The sequence below is a fragment of the Haemaphysalis longicornis genome, unplaced genomic scaffold, assembly GCF_048455015.1.
Source record: "Haemaphysalis longicornis isolate Haplotype H1 unplaced genomic scaffold, Haemaphysalis longicornis Haplotype H1 scaffold_9, whole genome shotgun sequence".
NCBI lineage: Eukaryota > Metazoa > Arthropoda > Arachnida > Ixodida > Ixodidae > Haemaphysalis > Haemaphysalis longicornis.
This window is the reverse complement of record NW_027526460.1, coordinates 109405985-109423966: the sequence shown is the minus strand read 5'-3', so window position 1 is coordinate 109423966 and position 17982 is coordinate 109405985. Positions and strand designations below refer to the sequence as shown.

At 48.0% G+C, this 17982-nt stretch overlaps 1 protein-coding gene across 1 annotated transcript in view; it reads right to left on the bottom strand.

Moving 5' to 3' along the window:
* LOC144153353 (uncharacterized) overlaps positions 1–17982 on the bottom strand; it is a 44271-nt gene that overhangs the window by 9923 nt on the left and 16366 nt on the right. Inside the window, exons 7-10 of the mRNA XM_077685003.1 lie at positions 17116–17169; positions 4940–5033; positions 4547–4652; positions 4301–4401 (exon numbers count right to left, since the gene is read on the bottom strand). Coding sequence (XP_077541129.1) covers positions 4301–4401; positions 4547–4652; positions 4940–5033; positions 17116–17169 — 355 coding nt within the window. The remainder of the gene's footprint in view (positions 1–4300; positions 4402–4546; positions 4653–4939; positions 5034–17115; positions 17170–17982) is intronic.

Here is a 17982-nt window from a genome sequence, read left to right as displayed (position 1 = left end):
CCGCGATCGCGCCCTAAACAACGTGGTCCACAGTACTCGATGGCGGCTTTTGTGCTTTGAATTTCTATCGTAATTATGTCATAACGGACTGACTCTCAACTCGAACAATGATGACATTATTACGGTGTTGAAGGCATCATATACTCGCTAACTAACGTAATAAATAGTATACCTGCATATATTACAAGTCTCGAAACCGAAGAATTCCAAGTAGCTCTTTATTGCATTGCAACCCTTCCAGGCGCGAAGAACAAATCCTATTCTACTCGGGATGGCGTTCTATGATTTGAAGAAAATTACTTTTACTCTTTTGTCCTGGACTGAGGACCCGGCCCACTAACCAGATCGATTTAATTGTTAAACAAAGTTTTCCCCTCCTCCCCTTACTCCTCCTCCTCCTCTTGAGTGCAGTTTTCCTATAACGCATATCCGAATATCGCGAAGATATGGCTGTGCAAAATGTTCCGAAATATCCCTCCAGGTCTTAACAAACATATATGTGTTACTATAAATTTAATGAAGACGTGACTCGTTTTGCTCACTAAACCTCCATACTGGTTAGATGCCTGGTATAGAATCAGCACGCGCGTATATTTGGAACTGTTGGAACTCAACCTACAGTTTTTGCAGTCTATAGTGCATGTCGGCAAACTTTCATGCCTTGACAACGTAAAGTGATTAGACAAAACGTGTTCGAGCGTTCGGAAAGGTTGCAAAAACTGTTTTACCTTACATATGATTACCGGGAATCGTGATGCCTTCTGCCAAAGCCGACAGCCCTGAAGGCCTAGAATTTGTTTTGGCCTTCCATTTTCGCTGTTGTCGGTTATTAGCAGCTGACTGTTCCTTTTGTTCGAATGCTTACATGAGAAGCTGACGCCTAGCTCCGACTCTTCGCGCTCCGCACAGGACCGGCTTCGCAAGAAATGGGGTGGCGCCGGCAATGTCTCTCCCGTAGCGGTATCCAAAACTATACTTTAATTGACACCATGAGCTAGTGTATGCGATTTTAAGCCTATTATTATGATAAAAAGTTACCCACACGCCAGTTCTGGTGCGGACAAGCATCAGACATTGACCGAGCGCAAAGAAACAGCAGGGAGAGCGATCCTAAGTGAAGCAGACGACAAATGCGAGAATCCCTAAGCTGACGTCACGGAGGCGCGCTTCGCAGCGCCGCCTGTGTTCGCGCTCACCGCCAATACTTCGGTGGTACCGGCTGGCACCCACGCCATTTTACTCAATGTATTCATTATGGCACAAGTGAGAGGGGAAGGGGAGCGCCGGAGCTGGAGGGAGAGAGAGAGAAAAGGGAGTTATGTGGCAGGGGCGGCACATGTCTTCCGATGACATTTGCATCCAAGCAAGCTGATACGCTGGCAAATTTCATTCTCCTTATGCACTCGGCCATCTTGGAGGCCATCTTGGAGGCCATCTTTGCTTGCGCATGCAGGACGCCGTATTTTGAGCCTACCGAGTCAACTAATGCTTCTGTATTGATGTACCTTGTCTGTAATTTGGGGAAAATAATCTGTACCATCTATTCGTGAAGAAAGCTGAGAGATGCGCGTGATCGAGCTTCGTCCAATCCGAGGAAAGTGCGTCCAATCGAGCGTCAAACCTTCAAGGACTCAAACCGCAAACGAAGAACGGACTCACGCGACGGTTTTTTGCGCACCAAGTAAACGCATCTACGAACGATCTAAATGCATACCGATACGTGGTTTATGAGATCAAGGTTACTATTGTACCCCTTCTTCATGATTATCAGGAAGCGTTCCTTCTTCCCAATTTTTAGTTTCGACACTATGAAAGCCCGGTTTCACGCACCTACCGTGGGTCCAGAGATCTTACCAGAGCTTTTCGGCAGACCCACCGGCCTATGAGGACATGCGTTATTTTTGGGATGGAACGTCATCGCTCCCCCTAAAAAAAGCTTTCGATTTCATAGCAGTTTTCAAGACCGGTGCACTCTCTTAAAGTAGTGGTAAATTTAACAGCGGGTTCTATGACTTGATAGAATAATGATAAGCTTATGTTTCCGCTAGGTCTGTGCGGAGTGCGCACGTGACAAGTGATTTATTTAAACAGCTTTCGTAAAATGCGTACTATTTGCTAGTAAAAAAATGGCCGCGTATGTGTTCCTCTCGTTCCAGATATCGACAAAAGACTTTAGTCGACTGACCCTCTGCTAAGTAAATGTCTCCCTTCTCTTTCCCGCTCATTTCTGATGCTGTTCCTCTCGCGTCTCGTTCCTCCCAAGATAACACGCTAGAGGTTTGCTCAAGTCAATTTAAATTTACCGCGTTCCACTGCTCCAAGTCGGGTGTCTCGTTGCCAGCGCTGCCGTACGGCGGAGACACGCGTGAATTGAGGCACCCTACTACAAGGTTTATAGAACCAAGTTGCCCTACTACACGAGCGTTCAAAGCGAAACGTGCATCTAAAATAGTGGGACCTTTCGTTGCTGTTGCTGTTTGATTTTTAGGATTCCGCCAGATAGCGCGGGGAAAAGCAGGTGACCGTTTTCTGTAGTTGATGTAGTATTTTATTTGGAAAAGCAATAATCCGTAAATTTTGTAATAAAGGAACACTGCAAATATCACTCCTGTATTGATTTTCCACCTTATATTTGCGTAATGCCTTGTTCTCGCTCAACAATGTTGACAAGTATGAACATTTACACCGGACTTAGATGTTTATATTCGGCTGTGGGTATATAAGAGTATTACTAAGCACTACTTTAGTTTTCTGCATATTAATTTTCAGGCCAACGGTTCTACTCTGCTTGTCCAATGCGGTAATCACGCTTTACAATTCGTCGATCCACCGAGTTACTTAGCAAGGCAACGTCATCAGCAAATCTGCGGTTACTGAGGTATTTTCCATTAACCCTTACGCCCACATGTTCCCAATCCAATGTTCTGAATACTTCTTGTAAACATGCTGTGAAAAACATTGAAGAGATTGTGCCTCCTTGTCTGACGCCTTTCCTTGTAGGTATTTTACTGGTCTCCTTATGGAGGACGATGGTAGCGTTGGACCTATTGTGGATATCCTCTAGTATTCTTACGTAATGCTCGTCTACTCCCTGATTCCGCAATGCCTCAATGACTGCTGAGGTTTCGACAGAGTCAAATGCTTCCTCATAACCTATGAAGGCTTTAAGGGTTGGGGTTGAGTATACCCCGCGCATTTCTCTATCACCTGATTGATCGTGTGAATGTGGTCCATTGTTGAATAGCCTGTACGAAACCCTGCTTGTTCCTTAGGCTAATTGAAATCTAAGGTGGCAGAAATTCTGTTAGCGATTACCTTGGTAAGTACTTTGTATACGACTGACAGTCAGCTGATCGGCCTGTAATTTTTCAAGTCCTTCATGCCACGTTTCTTGTAACCTCGTGTCATGTAACCTCGGGAGAGCACAGCGGTTTGAGATAGATAGCGAGGCAGTGGAAGTGGTGAGCCAATATATCTACTTAGGCCTAGTAGTGACCCCGGATCCCAACCGTGAAGCAGAGATAATTAGACGGATAAGAATGGGGTGGAGTGCATTCGGCAGGCATTCTAAGATAATAAATGGCAGCCTACCGTGTCCCTGAAGAAGAAAGTGTATGACAGCTGCATCTTACCGGTACTCACCTACTGGGCAGAAGCTTAGAGGCTCACTAAAAGGATTCAACTTAAACTGAGGCGAGCAATGGAACGGAATATTATAGGTGTAACATTAAGCGACGAGAAGAGAGTGGATTAAGTCAGGGAACAAACGTGTGTTAAGGACATATTAGTAGAAATTATGAAGAAGAAATGGGCGTGGGCAGGGCATGTATTGCGAAGGAAAGATAACCGTTGCTCATTAAGGATAACAGAGTGGATGCCTAGAGAAGCAAGGGCTGCAGGGGGTGGCAGAAAGTTAGGTGGGCACATGAGATCAAGAACTCTGCGGGAATAAATTGGTCGCAGTTAGCACAGGACCGGAATAATTCGAGATCCATGGTAGAGCTGCCTTTGCCCTGCAGTGGACGTAGATAAAATTCGAGATCCATGGGAGAGCTGCCTTTGCCCTGCAGTGGGCGTAGATAAAATGATGATGACGATGATCATGATATAAGAGTATTGCGCATCTTTTGTTTCCCTTTGGCCGGGTGGCTAAATCGAGTCACAGGCAGACAGACAGATATACAGACAGACCAAAATTTCTGCATTTAAGTAGCCCAGGAAAGACTATTGTCTTTAAAAAAATGAGCTTTTGTTTCAGTGCTACGACCTGGCGATATTGATTGCTTCAGTAACGACTTACCGAAGAAGAGGAGTCCAAGGGCTAACATCATGAGCTTGAAGTAGTTGTCCGCTTGGGTCCCAAGGGATTTAAGGAACCGCGACTGATATACCTTGTTCCATCTTTGATCACACACAAAGAGGAAAAGAACATTCGTAAGATGCCAGGCAGACTGTACCGGAGCCAATTTAACATTGGCAAAAGTGAGCCTATATCCGGTCATCGGTGCACTGAACAGTGTACGTTTATCAGAACAACAAAACCTACGATTTCGGGGAGATGCACGGAACCAGAAGAAGAATGACCACGGTGATTTCGGAGTAGAGGAAAGCCGCCACGAATGTCCACTGAATGCCCATTGTTCTTTTGTTCTCTGAAAAAAATTCATATACAAATAACACGGCGAAAGAATCTGGAGCAGTTGTGAAAGTGAAAACATCTTTTTCTGAGCACGCCATTGCGCCAAACTGCCGTGCTATGCATCATGCCCTCAAGATTTTTAGAAGGAGAAGCACTTTTATTGAGAGGGAATGGAGCGGAAAGAGTGGCACGTTGGCAGCAAGGACAGCGAAATGCTTCGGGGTAATTTTGCGAAGCCGCCTGACACAGTACAGCAACAAAGAACTAGCACAAAACGGTACGGGAAATTTCGTGACCTACCGTGGCTTGCAGGAGCGTAGTCGCAGAGGAGGAAACGGCGAGTCAAATCGAGTGAGGTTCCGGATACAAGAGGATTACTCAGCTGGTAGCGTTTCTAGAATGATGATGATGATTGGGATGGCCTTAACAAAATTGCAACGTGAAGCAGCGCTGACGAAGACGATATTCCGTTCCCATATGGGTACAAGCTCGGTACTTCTCGTGTATATGTCTAGCGCCATCTGCTGGCTCGCTTTGAACACTCACGCTATTCATGTGCTATTCTTCTGACGTTAACGGCCTGCGGCCTGAATTCGATCCCGAGCTATTCCCCAAATTATTTGCCTCAATTTTTTTATTGCAAAAGTGTTTTTATATCAATATTACGCAGCTTCCGTAAATCTGAGTGGGTTGGTTATTTTACGTTGGATTGGGTGCAGGTTGCAGCCAATCACTACGTTCAACTTAAGTGCTGCATCACCCCGGAAGCGCATTTCTAAACGCTTCGCTACACAGAGAACCCACGTGAAATGTCTGTTCGCGCGATGGAGAACGGTAATTCAACGTGGTCATTGGCTGTGCACCAAACATGAAGTTACCTAAAACATACCAAATCACCATTTTTAACAAGAACACGCGTAGATATGAGTTTAAAAAAGAAAACTAAATTTAGAAAAAAAAAAAACAATGAAAAAAAAAAAGACGAAGAGATAGACCTGCTGGGGCTCGAACCCAAGCAGTCAGCACCAGTACACAGTGGACGCCCTTGACAAGTTCATACGCAAGGCATTCAAACAGGCATTGGGCCTACCTATGAACACCTCTACTCAGCTGCTTCTACAACTGGGTCTTCATAATACGGTTTCAGAATTAATTGAAGGCCACCTTGCCAGCCAACGTGTCCGGCTCACTCAAACACCTGCGGGCCTTTGGTTACTCAAACGCCTACGACTCGCGCACCCAGCATCTCCTCCTGCTCTTCTTGTCCTCCCCGAGGCTTGGAGATCTGCTGTACGGGTTCGCCCAATACCGAAGAACATGCACCCTGATCTCCACCCGGGCAGAAGACAAGCACGGAGTCAAACCCACGAGAACATCTATGGGAACCGTCTGGACGTCGCGTATACAGACGCTAGCTCGTATCCAGGCGGGCAGCACAAGGTTGCAACCGTCACCACCAAATCGTCCCTTATAACCTGTGCTTGAATTACCACGACATCCACGCATATTGCTGAGGAACTGGCCATCGCACTCGCACTTATTCACACCAAGAGCGCGGTCATCTTAACCGACTCCCAAGCTGCCTGTCGGAGCTTCTTGGCGGGGAGGGTGGCCCCACCAACTTTCCGCCTCCTCTCGCAACATCAGCCACAAAGAAACGTCGCCCTCGTCTGGACACCCGCCCACTGTACATTGACAGGCAATAATTTTGCCCATCATCAAGCCTGCGCACTCTCCTCCCAGGCCCCAGAAGAACAAGCGGAGTCCACACCACTGGTTACGTTTCAGGACATCACACAGTACTATCGACTCGACAGGCAACGATTCCCTCAACCTCACTCCAAGCTGTCCAAATCAGAAGAAACGACTATTCGTCGCATCCAAACGAATACCTTCGTCCATCCAATTCGCTTACACCACATGTTTCCTACTCAATTTCCCGCCCAATGCACTTTTTGCTCTCAGCCTGGCACACTCGTCCACATTTTATTAGAGTGTACGCATAACCCTGACCTCCCACCCTTTCCTTCCCCCCTCCCCCTCCATGAGCTGTGGGAGAACCTGATCACCAGCGACCACCTGGACGTCCAGCAACTACTGGCATCTAGGGCGTCGGTCGCCCGGTCGTCACTTGGATTCCCGGACTAGGGAACCACTCCTACTTTATAAGGCTCATTAAAGTTTCATACTACTACTACTACTACTACGCTACATCGCAGCTACAGATCCCGAACCGTGGGCCCGTTTTAGCAGGCCTCACAAGAATAGCGCGCGCAGTGACATCACGCATGTCATGTGGGTGCTTGTGCAGCGAAACGTTTGAAAACACGCGCCCCGGAAATCCCGGGATTATACCTACATGGTAGCGCAATGTCGCCTGACGAATAGGAAACTGCTTACAACTAACTGCGTCTTACAATGCAAAAGCAGCTGTGTTCGTTTCTACACTAAAGCAGAATTTTATGGTTTATTTTTTTAACTCGAAAAAAAGCGATTACCTACTTACTAAAAAAATCTAGCAAAAACAGTTTTGGGAGAGCCGGTAGTCATCTTGTAAAAATGAAACACTCCTACAGAGCGTCGTAGCGCAGTGAAACGAGGTGTCAGCCTTGACATTTCCTTTTGTCACTAAGCAGTTCTGGCTGGCGTCTTCGGGCAGCACCTGACCGCAGTTGGGGCAGCGTGGTCTAGCGCGTTGCCCAATATGCTGGCAGCGATGCCAGTGATGGACCTTGGGATGATACGAAAGATGCCAATGGCATAGCTGATCTCGCGGTAAATGTGCGTTCATTCGAAGCTGATCCTAGCAGTGGCCGAGCGGCCCATCGTGCGGGCAGCGAGAATAGTAATTCCTTGTTGAAGCCGAATGGTTGGGGCATGTGCCAGCTGTGATGTTATGCACAACGCTCTTACAGGTATATGCGAAGTTGCAAGATAGATGGTGACGTGGCGTGAAATTAAATGCTGGTTATTTGCTGGGGTTGTTTGCTGATATGAGTCTACACGTATAGAGTTTAAATACAAGTTTCTTGGCATTCCTCTCACAAACTATAAACTTAGCAGAGTCGGAGGGGGTAAGCCAACACCTTGTTGCAGATGTGGAATCCGCAACGACCTTACTTTGCGTGGTTAAGGTCGTACTTAACGGGATAAGTCACCAGAAAGTGAGATGAGGGTAGTTTGCATCTGAGAGGAGGGACTTTCAGTGTCGAGTGACAGGATGATTCCAATAGGTTTGACCTTGGGGCATATTTGGGATCCAGCTATATCGCATGAAGAGACGGACTGGAAAGAGGTTGGAGGCCAGGGCTGACAGAAGGGCGCGCCTCAGTTGAGTACGACCTAAAGGTCAAGTAGACCGCCAGAAGATCACCAAAATTGTTTAATGCACGTTGTAATACTTGGAGCATTAATAGGCTTGTAGAATAAAAATAACTGGATTAAACTTGACGAGAAGGACGAAGCCGATGCATTGATCGCTGAAAGAACTTAGTCAATCACGAGAATGTGAAGTTAGCCTAGCTAACTTTCGCTCTGGCGTACCAAATTTAAATTGTTATTTGCACCGCTGTGATCTGGCCCCCTCACCCATTTACGCATTTTGCAATGAATAAGAGACAATAGAACATTTTTTTTCCTTTTCTGCCGACGGTTCACCTCCATACGAAAAAGATATCTGGAAAACACTTTTAATCAATTGGCCCATCCAATCTCTGTTCCTCTAATATTATCCTTCGGGACAAAAGTCCTGGGTTTTTGCCGCGGGGATCCTTGCCGTGCTGTACATTCATTCATTTCTGAATCTCGCCGTCTACCGTGCTAGCCGCTAGATCAAGATGGCGGGCTGCTCTATAAAGCATGTAAGCTCCTGTACTCACTGCCTTCCCGCTCCCTGCCTCTCCTTCACTGCCGTATCTTCTTGCTTTATTTCTTTACCTAGTTTTCACGGCTGACCTTCTGTCTATCCTTTCCTTATTCATTAGTGTTGATTTTATAGTTGGTGCCTCCTCTCTGCTGCCGCACCTCATTTTCTGGCAGTCTTCTTATTATCTTTTTTTTCCCGATTATATACCCTTTTTTCCATACAGAGCACTTCGTGCATTCACTTTATTTCTGTTAACCCCGAGTCCAGTTTTTTTTTCTCTCAGTCAGCGCCCATTTCCTGACCAATCCACCTGAGTGGGTGTGAGCCATTCTTTTGGCACCAACCAACCAACCAACTTCCTTTCGTAAAAAAAGGTAAGTCTTGCAACACATGGATCTGCAGAGATATTGTAGGCCGGGTTATCCCAACCATTCCGAAGTGGAATGTGGTGCATTGCGCGTAGAGTAATGTGTGCAAATTTTATAAGTTAAGAAAAGTACGTCATGCACCCCTACCGTCCAACGATGGTTGAACGCGAGGCTTTCTCGTGATGAATTTTTTGATTGGCCATTGTCCCACACTGTGAGTATGTGTTACTGTGGAGGTACGCTCCACTTTTCCAGAATACCCGAAGGCGACGCTCGGGTGTGCATTCGGTAGCACTAATGCTTGGGGTTGGGGTGTACGGCGCGAATCGGTACCTGCTGCTTGGCGTTCGCTTCGACCACGTCGAAATGGAGCAATCGGATAGACGCCGGCTTCACAGCGGGAGGCACCCAGGTTCTATTCCTGCCAGGGCAAGCGTTTTTTAAAGACGGTAGTCTTTCTTGGGCTACTTTTAAATGCAAAGCATTTCAGTAACTCACGATGTCCCCCGCGTTGACGTCCGTAGTCGTAGTCCGCACCGTCGTTGCCCGCACCCCTCCCCCTACACTATATAAAAAAAATACTATCCGGCGCCTGGTTTCGATCCCTAGACCCTGCGGGCGGAACGCAATGTACATGGTGCTCTACCCACTGCGCCACGAAGCCGACACAGAATGGGAGGCTACGAACGCGCCTTATATCCTTGACTCATTCAAACTACGTCAAGAAGCTGCTGATACAACGCATTCACTACCACCAACTCCCCAAACACTAAACGTTAACGCAATACACCCACCCCCTATGCGACGCATTTACTCGAGTCCCCCTCGCGGGGAGATGGGCCCAATTTTTTTTTATTTATTGCCTGCTTGGCGACAACACAACACGCACGTACTGCTCAGTACAGAAATTAGTAGCCCCAGCCACCCATCGGCTGAAGGGAGTGGCTTAAAACATCTTAAATTGCGCTAGAACATCCAGAATGGGTAACCACTCAGGTTCTTCCGGCATGACTCGATAAACTTCTCTTATATAAGCAACGCTTTCAATGAAGTACTCTCGCGCTGTGCGAGCATCCTCTTCGGCATTTTGAACCACCATGCGAGTTTTCCACATAGAATGCAGACTAAGTGCCATGAACATATCATAGGGCACGCCTCCATCATTGTTTACGGGAAAAAAGCGAATGCCATAAGGCGTTAATGATAAGTATTTTTTCAGGGTTCGTTGGAGGATGTCCCAGTGAAACACGGCATCCCAACAGTCCAGAAAGATGTGCTCAATTGTTTCCAGCTTTTGGCATAATCATGGGTGTACATATAGTCCTTTTTCCTGCAGCCAGGGTTTTACCGGTAGCGTGCCGCTATGGAGTTTAAAGAAGAAAGATTTAACAGATGAACGTACTGGCATTCGTTTCACTTTTTTTAGAACATCTTATCCTGAACCCACTGCATATAACTGACGATAAACCGGAACAGACAAACACACATCAATCATATCTTTGTACAAACGTTTCCGCGGCACCCTACTCAAATACTCCGAGGAAGACCTAACCCTTAAAATCCTAAAAGCATCCACCACTTCGCGCAAGAACCCATGCACACGTACACATCGCATTTCAGAAGTTGAAACTACATAGTCTGGAATAACATCACGTAGGCGGACTTGTACCCCAGTACGTAGGAAGCAATCTCTCTGATCTCTCAGAAACATATTGTCGGATAAACAAATGTGCCAGTCCCAATCCACCACTTTTCATCGAGCGAAACAAATTAGTTCGACTCATGCGCTCTCAACTTGAGTCCCACATAAACACCGCAAACATTCTGTTCAGCTTTTGTATGTTCCTTCTTGACATACAAATCGCCTGTAGGACGTACCATACCTTGGCAACAGCAAACACATTACATACTGATGCACGGGCAAACATTGACAGATCCCTCGCTCCCCCCCCCCCCCATTGTGTTAATTTCTCTCTAACCCTATCAGTTTCTCCGTCACAGTATACTCTCTAGCGTCTTGGTAGTTTTCAAGTGGGATGCCCAGATACCTGGCCGGAGTCGTCGTCCAAGGCGTGTTCTCCAAAAACACTGGCCTACTTTGCCAGTCACCATGCCGAAATCCTATGCACTTGTTCCAGTTAACTGCACTGGCAGACAACTCGCAAAATCGCTTTAGATCATTCACCACCTCATTCACACTTTTCCTATCACTACAAAAAACAGCGATGTCATCGGCATATGACAAAATTTTAAATTCACTGCAGTGTAAACTGAATCCATCTATTAAACCCAGAAATTTTGGTCTGTCTGTCTGTCTGTCTGTCTGTCTGCGACTCGATTCAGCCACCCGGCCAAAGCAAAGCAAGGCCTGCGTAATAGTCTTATATAGTCACAGCTAAATCTACCCGTCTAAGTTCGGTGTAATGTTCATACTTGTCAACATTGTTGAAGAAGAATAAGACATTACGCAAATATAATACAGCAAATTAATACAGAAGTGATATATGCAGCGTTCCTTTATAACAAATCATACATGTTTGATTTGTACGAGATTAAATATTTCATCAGCTGCAGAAAAAAAAAATCACTCCGCCGTCGCCTGCTGTCGCCCGCGCCACTATAGCTTCTGGCGGCATTTTAAGGAATCAAGTGACAACAGTTCCGAAAGGTTCCACTTGATAGGTTCCACGTTCTGCTTGGAACACGCGTGGACTAGGGAAGCGCGGTACTATAACATTGAAGTAGGGCGCCTCAATTCACGCGCGTCTCCGCCGTACGGCAGCGCTGGCATCGAGGCACCGAGCCTGGAGCACCGGAACGCGGTAAATTTAAATGGGCTTGAGCAAACCTTTACCATGTTTCCCTTGGAAAGAGCGCGACGCAAGAGGAACAACATGAGAGGTGAGCGGAAAGCGAAGCGAGGCATTTACTTGGCAAATGTCGACAAAGACTATCGTCTTTTGTCGACATTTGCAACGAAAGGGGCAGATACGCGGCCATTTTTTCTTTCACTTCACCCACAATCGTTCACCATCATCGTCAGAGAAAGTTGGCTTTCCTGCAGGGCGTATTAGCGTACAACGACATCAGTGAGGGCAGTAAAGTTTCGCTTTACATCCGACCATGCACTCCGTGTCGATGGCTAACTTTCGAATCTGTAATGTGCGGCCAGTGTTTTAAGTACGTCGCGTGGCCTACCCATTTCGAAGTAACGTGCGGCCGGTGTTCGCCATTGACGCTTTGACGCTGCACCGCCCCACACCTGCCCGCCGCTGTCGCTTGAGCTGTGCTTCACGCTATACGTGGTATTCATTGAAAAGTTTAGCTGTCAATGTCTTCGCTTGGCAAGACTAGAAACGGCCATACACATGGCCGCTGCGCCTCGGACATGGCGCGGCTTGTGCCACTGCGCCCGCACGAAAAAAAAAAAACACCGGCGTGCGTTGTCTGCTCCGTTTCAATACGATTCTCAACGTTGGTGTCAACAGAGATGTTTTTAATCGCACTCACAATGGACTCGAGTCATTACTTTGCGTTCGCAGGGGTAGAGTTTGGAACGTCCAACAGACATCATGTGCTTGACTGACGGAATAAACTTTATTGAAGTAAAAATGGAGGAAAGGGGAAGGGGAGAAAAGGATGGAAGAATCATAGGTGGAACCCTTTGTCCAGGGCTCCAGTGGCTTCTGCTCCCGTCTTCGCCCGGCTGATTAGGTCCCTTTGGATCTGTAAGTCGGGGCTGGTGAGGGCGGCCTCCCATGATTCACGGGAAGTCAGTGGCGCGTTCTTTTGGTGTTCGGCCCCTGCCCAGAGGTGTGGGCAGGCCCACATGGCATGGAAGAGGGTAGCAGTCTCTCCGCATAGCCCGCAGTCTTCTGTGTAGTCAGGGTGCCGTTGTTGGAAAATCTTCGCCCAGCGAGATTTATGTATGAAGGTGTTAGTTTGAATCTTACGTAGCATCTGGGCTTCACTTGCTGTTAGTTCGCGATGCGGGATTGGATATGTAGCCCGCTCTTCTCTGGTATTTTGTAGGTATTCCCCGTACGTAGTGGTACTTGGGTATCGTAAGGCGTCAGTCACAGGGGGGTGGTGAGTGAAGTCGCACGCTCGCCTGTTCGCCGCCTCGTTACCCGGCAGTCCCTCATGTCCGGGGTTCCACGTAATGTTATGAACTTTCTCGAGGGATTCCGGAAGTACCTTTCGAAATGCAAGTGGTATTCTTCCTGCCGCTAGCATTCGCACAGCCGCTTGCGAATCGGTGATGATGTTGAGGCCGCGGCCATTTCGTTCTCCCCAGCGAATCGCGAGAAGGAGGGCTCCGGTCTCCGCGTGCTTTGTGGTGGTGTTTCGCATGGTGATGCATTTTATGATGTCCCCTTCACGGGTGGTCACCATTAATGCCGCCGTTTCTTCGTCATACTTCGCTGCATCGACGTACACCGTATTATCTTGGTGTTCGAATTTTTTTGCAGGAAATTGACCCTGGCCTTTCTAGGATGCATGTTTTTTGGAAGGGGCAGCGCTTTGATGTGACTTCGTTGTGCAGGGTTTAGGTCTGTTTCCTGCTCTTGGCATCTGCGATCGGGTGGATCGCCTACTTGCCGTAGGATCGCCCTCCCCGCGCGGGACTTTTCTAGTAGTATTCGTTGTGCTTGAAGGGTGGCGCATTTTATCTCTTCCATGGTGTTCGTGAGCCCCAGATGAGTGAGCTTCTCATTGGAGGTGAACTGGGGTAGGTTGAGGGCAGCTTTGAACGCTGTGCGGATTATGGCGTTGATGTGCTCTTCGTCCGACTTTGTGAGATTTTGAAATGGTAGACTGTAGCTGATACGAGGGATAGTCATTGCTTGTACTATTCGGACGGTGTCTTCTTCCCTCATTCCATTCCGGTTGTTTGTTAGCCGCTTGATTATGCGTGTCAGTTGGGAAGATTTAGCGCGCAGTTGCGTTATGGTGGTGTCCGCTTGAGCATTTCCTTGCAGGTGCATCCCGAGTATTCTCATTTGCCTCCTCTCTGGTATGGGCGCTGTTCTTATATATAGTTGTACTGGGGTGTTTTTGGACATTTCTGTGGTGCAGTGGATTCGCAGGAATTCCGACTTTTCTGGAGCGCATTTTAGGCCGTTCTCCAAAGCAAGCTAGCCCTGGCGGAATGCAAGAAAAGGAGTGCCCCGGGTCCTGACCAAGTAACGTATAAGCTCCTGGCCAATTTAGGTGATGATGAACTTGCCATCCTGCTGAAACACCTCAATGAATTTTGGACATCTGGCCGCCTACCTATTCAATGGAAAACCACCGAAGTCCGCTTCATTCCTAAAGCGGGCAAATCCCCACACATAGACAATCTCCGGCCTATTTCCCTTACCTCTTGCGTGGGGAAGCTATTGGAACGCATTATACCCAAAAGGCTGCAGCCATACCTTGAAGACACCAACCAAATGCCCAAAACAATGTTCGGCTTTCGACAACATCCAAGCACACAGGATATTATGTTGCGACTCAAAGAAGAGGTAATTGCACCTGCCACTCGCCACTCACCTCGAGCCATTTTGGCCCTCGACCTAAAAGGGGCCTTTGATAACGTTTCGCACGCAGCGATTCTCTCCCGCCTTAATAATACTGGCTGTGGCAACCGAATTTATTCCTACATTTCGGACTTCCTCACAGGCCGCCAGGCTGTGCTCAAAATTGGAGATATAAAATCCAAACCAATCTCTCTTGGCAGTCGGGGTACACCGCAAGGCTCGGTATTGTCTCCACTCCTCTTCAATATCGCTTTTCTGGGCCTACCAAAACAGCTAGAGCAGATTCCGAATCTTCACCACGCACTGTATGCAGACGACATCACCCTCTGGACTGACACAGACTCTCTCGGTGGGCTGCAGGACACATTGCAGCGTGCAGCCGAAGAAGTCAATAATTACGCCCAGGCTTGTGGCTTACATTGTTCACCGCAAAAATCAGAACTTGTCATCATCCGGAAACACCCCCCACGACACCACGTCGAGCCCATCGAAATATCTCTTGACGGCCATTCGATCAAACCTAGCCACTCACTCAAGACATTAGGCCTTACCATCCACAATACCCGAAACGACTTTGCCTTGTCAAAACTGCGTAATATGTCAGCTCAAGTCGTGCATATGATTAGGCGGGTCACTAACCGGCATCGAAGAATGAAAGAAAAGGACACAATGAGACTAATTCAAGCTTTCGTCATTTCTCGCCTCACCTATGTCGCTCCATACATGACCCTAACCAAATCCGACATTGAAGCACTAAACAGGATCATTCGGAAGGCATTTAAACAAGCACTCGGGCTCCCTATGAGTACATCGACAACCAAGCTTCTTGAAATGGGTCTTCACAACACTATTGAGGAACTCATTGAAGGTCATCTCGCAAGCCAGCGCCTCCGTCTGACACACACTGCGGCAGGCCGCTTTGTTCTGCAATGCATCAACTGGCCCTGTGCAGAACAAACCCACCTGGCCCCTTTGTCAGACGAGTGGCGTAAACATATCTCTGTACGACTCCTACCAAAGAATATGAACCCCGACCTCCACCCCGAGCGCAGGACCGCCCGCAGCCAAGCCCACGAACGCTTATATGGCAATCGCTCTCCTACACCGATGCGGCGAGCTACGCTGACAACCAAAGCATGGTTGCAGTGACAACAACCAGAAGCCATTTAACTTCATGCGCATCCATCCGTACGACATCCCCACGAGACGCCGAAGAACTCACCATTGCCTTAGCCCTCATCCAATGTTCCAGCAGAGTCATCATCACTGACTCTCAAGCAGCCTGCCGCAGTTTCCTTTCAGGGTGGGTTGCACCAACGACCCGGTGGTTACTTCAGCGATACCGTCCCTCTCACCGAGTGGCGATCGTTTGGACACCTGCCCATGCCTCTGTAACGTGCAACAACTTCGCCCACCAACAGGCTCGCGAACTGGCCTACCGAGCCCCAGAGGTCACCGCAGCTCCGACGCCACTTCTCACCTATCAAGAAATTACCCAATTTTACCGGACCACCAGACAAAAATTCCCGTGCCCTCACCCATCCCTCAGCAAAACTCAGGAAATAACACTCCGACAATTACAAGCAGGCACGTACGTTCACCCGGTTCGAATGAATTTATTGTTTCCCACACAGTACACCGCGCTATGCAAGTTATGTCCACAGCCAGGTACCCTCCAGCATATAATTGTGGAATGCGCTCACAACCCAGCCCTACCACCCCTCTCCACCTGTTCCTTTCCTGAGCTGTGGGAGACACTGTTGACCAGCTGTCAACCGGAGGACCACACTCTCCTGGTGACACGGGCCAAGACGGCGAGGGCAACGCATGGATTCCCGGACTAGGGTTCCACTCTCACATTTGAGCTCATTAAAATGTTTTGTCTCTCTCTCTTGATATCCAATTCACTGCATTTTGAAGATTTTGCGCCTTTTCTTGCAAGAAGCATCGGTTTGCCCATAGTGAAATGTGCTAGCACGGACAAGCACCGCCATCCCGCGGAGCCGGACGTAACCAGTGACGGCGCACTCACATGGTTGCCTGCATGCGTGCCTCGCGCGCTCTGCTGAGAGAACCCCCCTTTCGCCCCCTCCGATGCGCCGTTCTTACCAGTATCGGTATAGTGTAGCTACGTCGTCTATAAGCCCAGGCAATCCCTCTCCCTTTATTTGTAACTCCTAAGCTGGTGTTTTCGCGCGTGCGCATTGGGTTGCACCGGAGCAGTTTTCTGCTTGGAAGGGACCGCCTGTTTTTTTTTTCCTTTCGCCTATCAATATAAAGCTTCGGGCTAAAATTACCACCCTGTGGACTTCAGGCCACACGGAACTTTCCAGGAGCGAGGCAGCACACGCTTCCGCCTCCGGTTATTTTACCCTGATGAGAGAACCCGACTCGGGTGACTCGGGTTCCAATATACAAGTGTACACCGGACCTAGACTGCTTCTTTCGCCCATAATCATCATACAATAGCACATTGTCCTGCTCACCCCTCCCTTACCAACTCATTTCTGGCGGAGGCTTCAGACCGGTTCACATACTACTATACATTCCTCTCACGTATGTCCTTCCATCTTTCAACGTAACTCCCTTACCTGTAACGTTCCTCTCAGCACTTACCACCTGGTGCCGCATTCTTACCGTGACCACCGAAACCACCTATGCAGCCCAATGACTAAGCAATAGTAGTCAATACTGACCGTCTCGGAACCGCTGCATTACCAAACCCTGGTTGGCCAGGCACTGCACTGGGCGCGGGCTCACGGCCTCCAGCCCCTGGGGGGTTGACCACAATCCCCTTTCCCTTATTTCCCAGCAAAAATTTAATTAATTCGTACTCAGGACAAAGAGAGGTTTCAGTTGCTTTTTTTTTTTTTACTTCCGTTAGCAACTTTGCTAGCCCTTTTTCAGGCTCGCACAATCTGCTCGTTGCTTACAGCCTGGACAAAGCAAGGTCATGATAAAATGCAACAAAACTCATAACCTTGTAGCATTTTGTGCTGAAGGAAAGGCACTAAAAGGTAAACAACGGGCAGCCTGTATCACGTTGGTGCCCCCAAGCAGCATGCCGACTATCAAGGAGCAAAGGGCCGAGACTACCGAGTGCTCGGGGCTTCCGTCTCCTGCTCCCACCGAAGTATAGCTAAAGGCCTCGCATATTAAAGTAGACCTTAGCCACTGCAGTAGCTCTATGCCCAGGGACATGCAACTATGTCAAAGAGTCAAAACACACCCATCTTATTTTCCTTTAATAAGTGCTAAAAACGAGTACGAAAACACAAATTTATTAAACCCACATTACTACAACGAGAAACACGCATCAATTCGTCACCGTGTGCGAATTCCATGACAGATATTTTAGTGGGGTACGTGGAGCGGCTAGCGATAAGATGATTCGCACAACGTCCATTCACGTAAACCGTTCAAACTGCGGCTTGCCGAGCTTCGACGATCTCTAGTTGTCTTTCTTGGTATCGGAACCGGTAGCCGTCGCCTGCAGGAAAAAAGAAAAAAAAAAAAAAAGAACAGGAATCAATGAAACTGAAACCCCATAATGAAATTTTAAGGTAAATAAAACATGTACATATC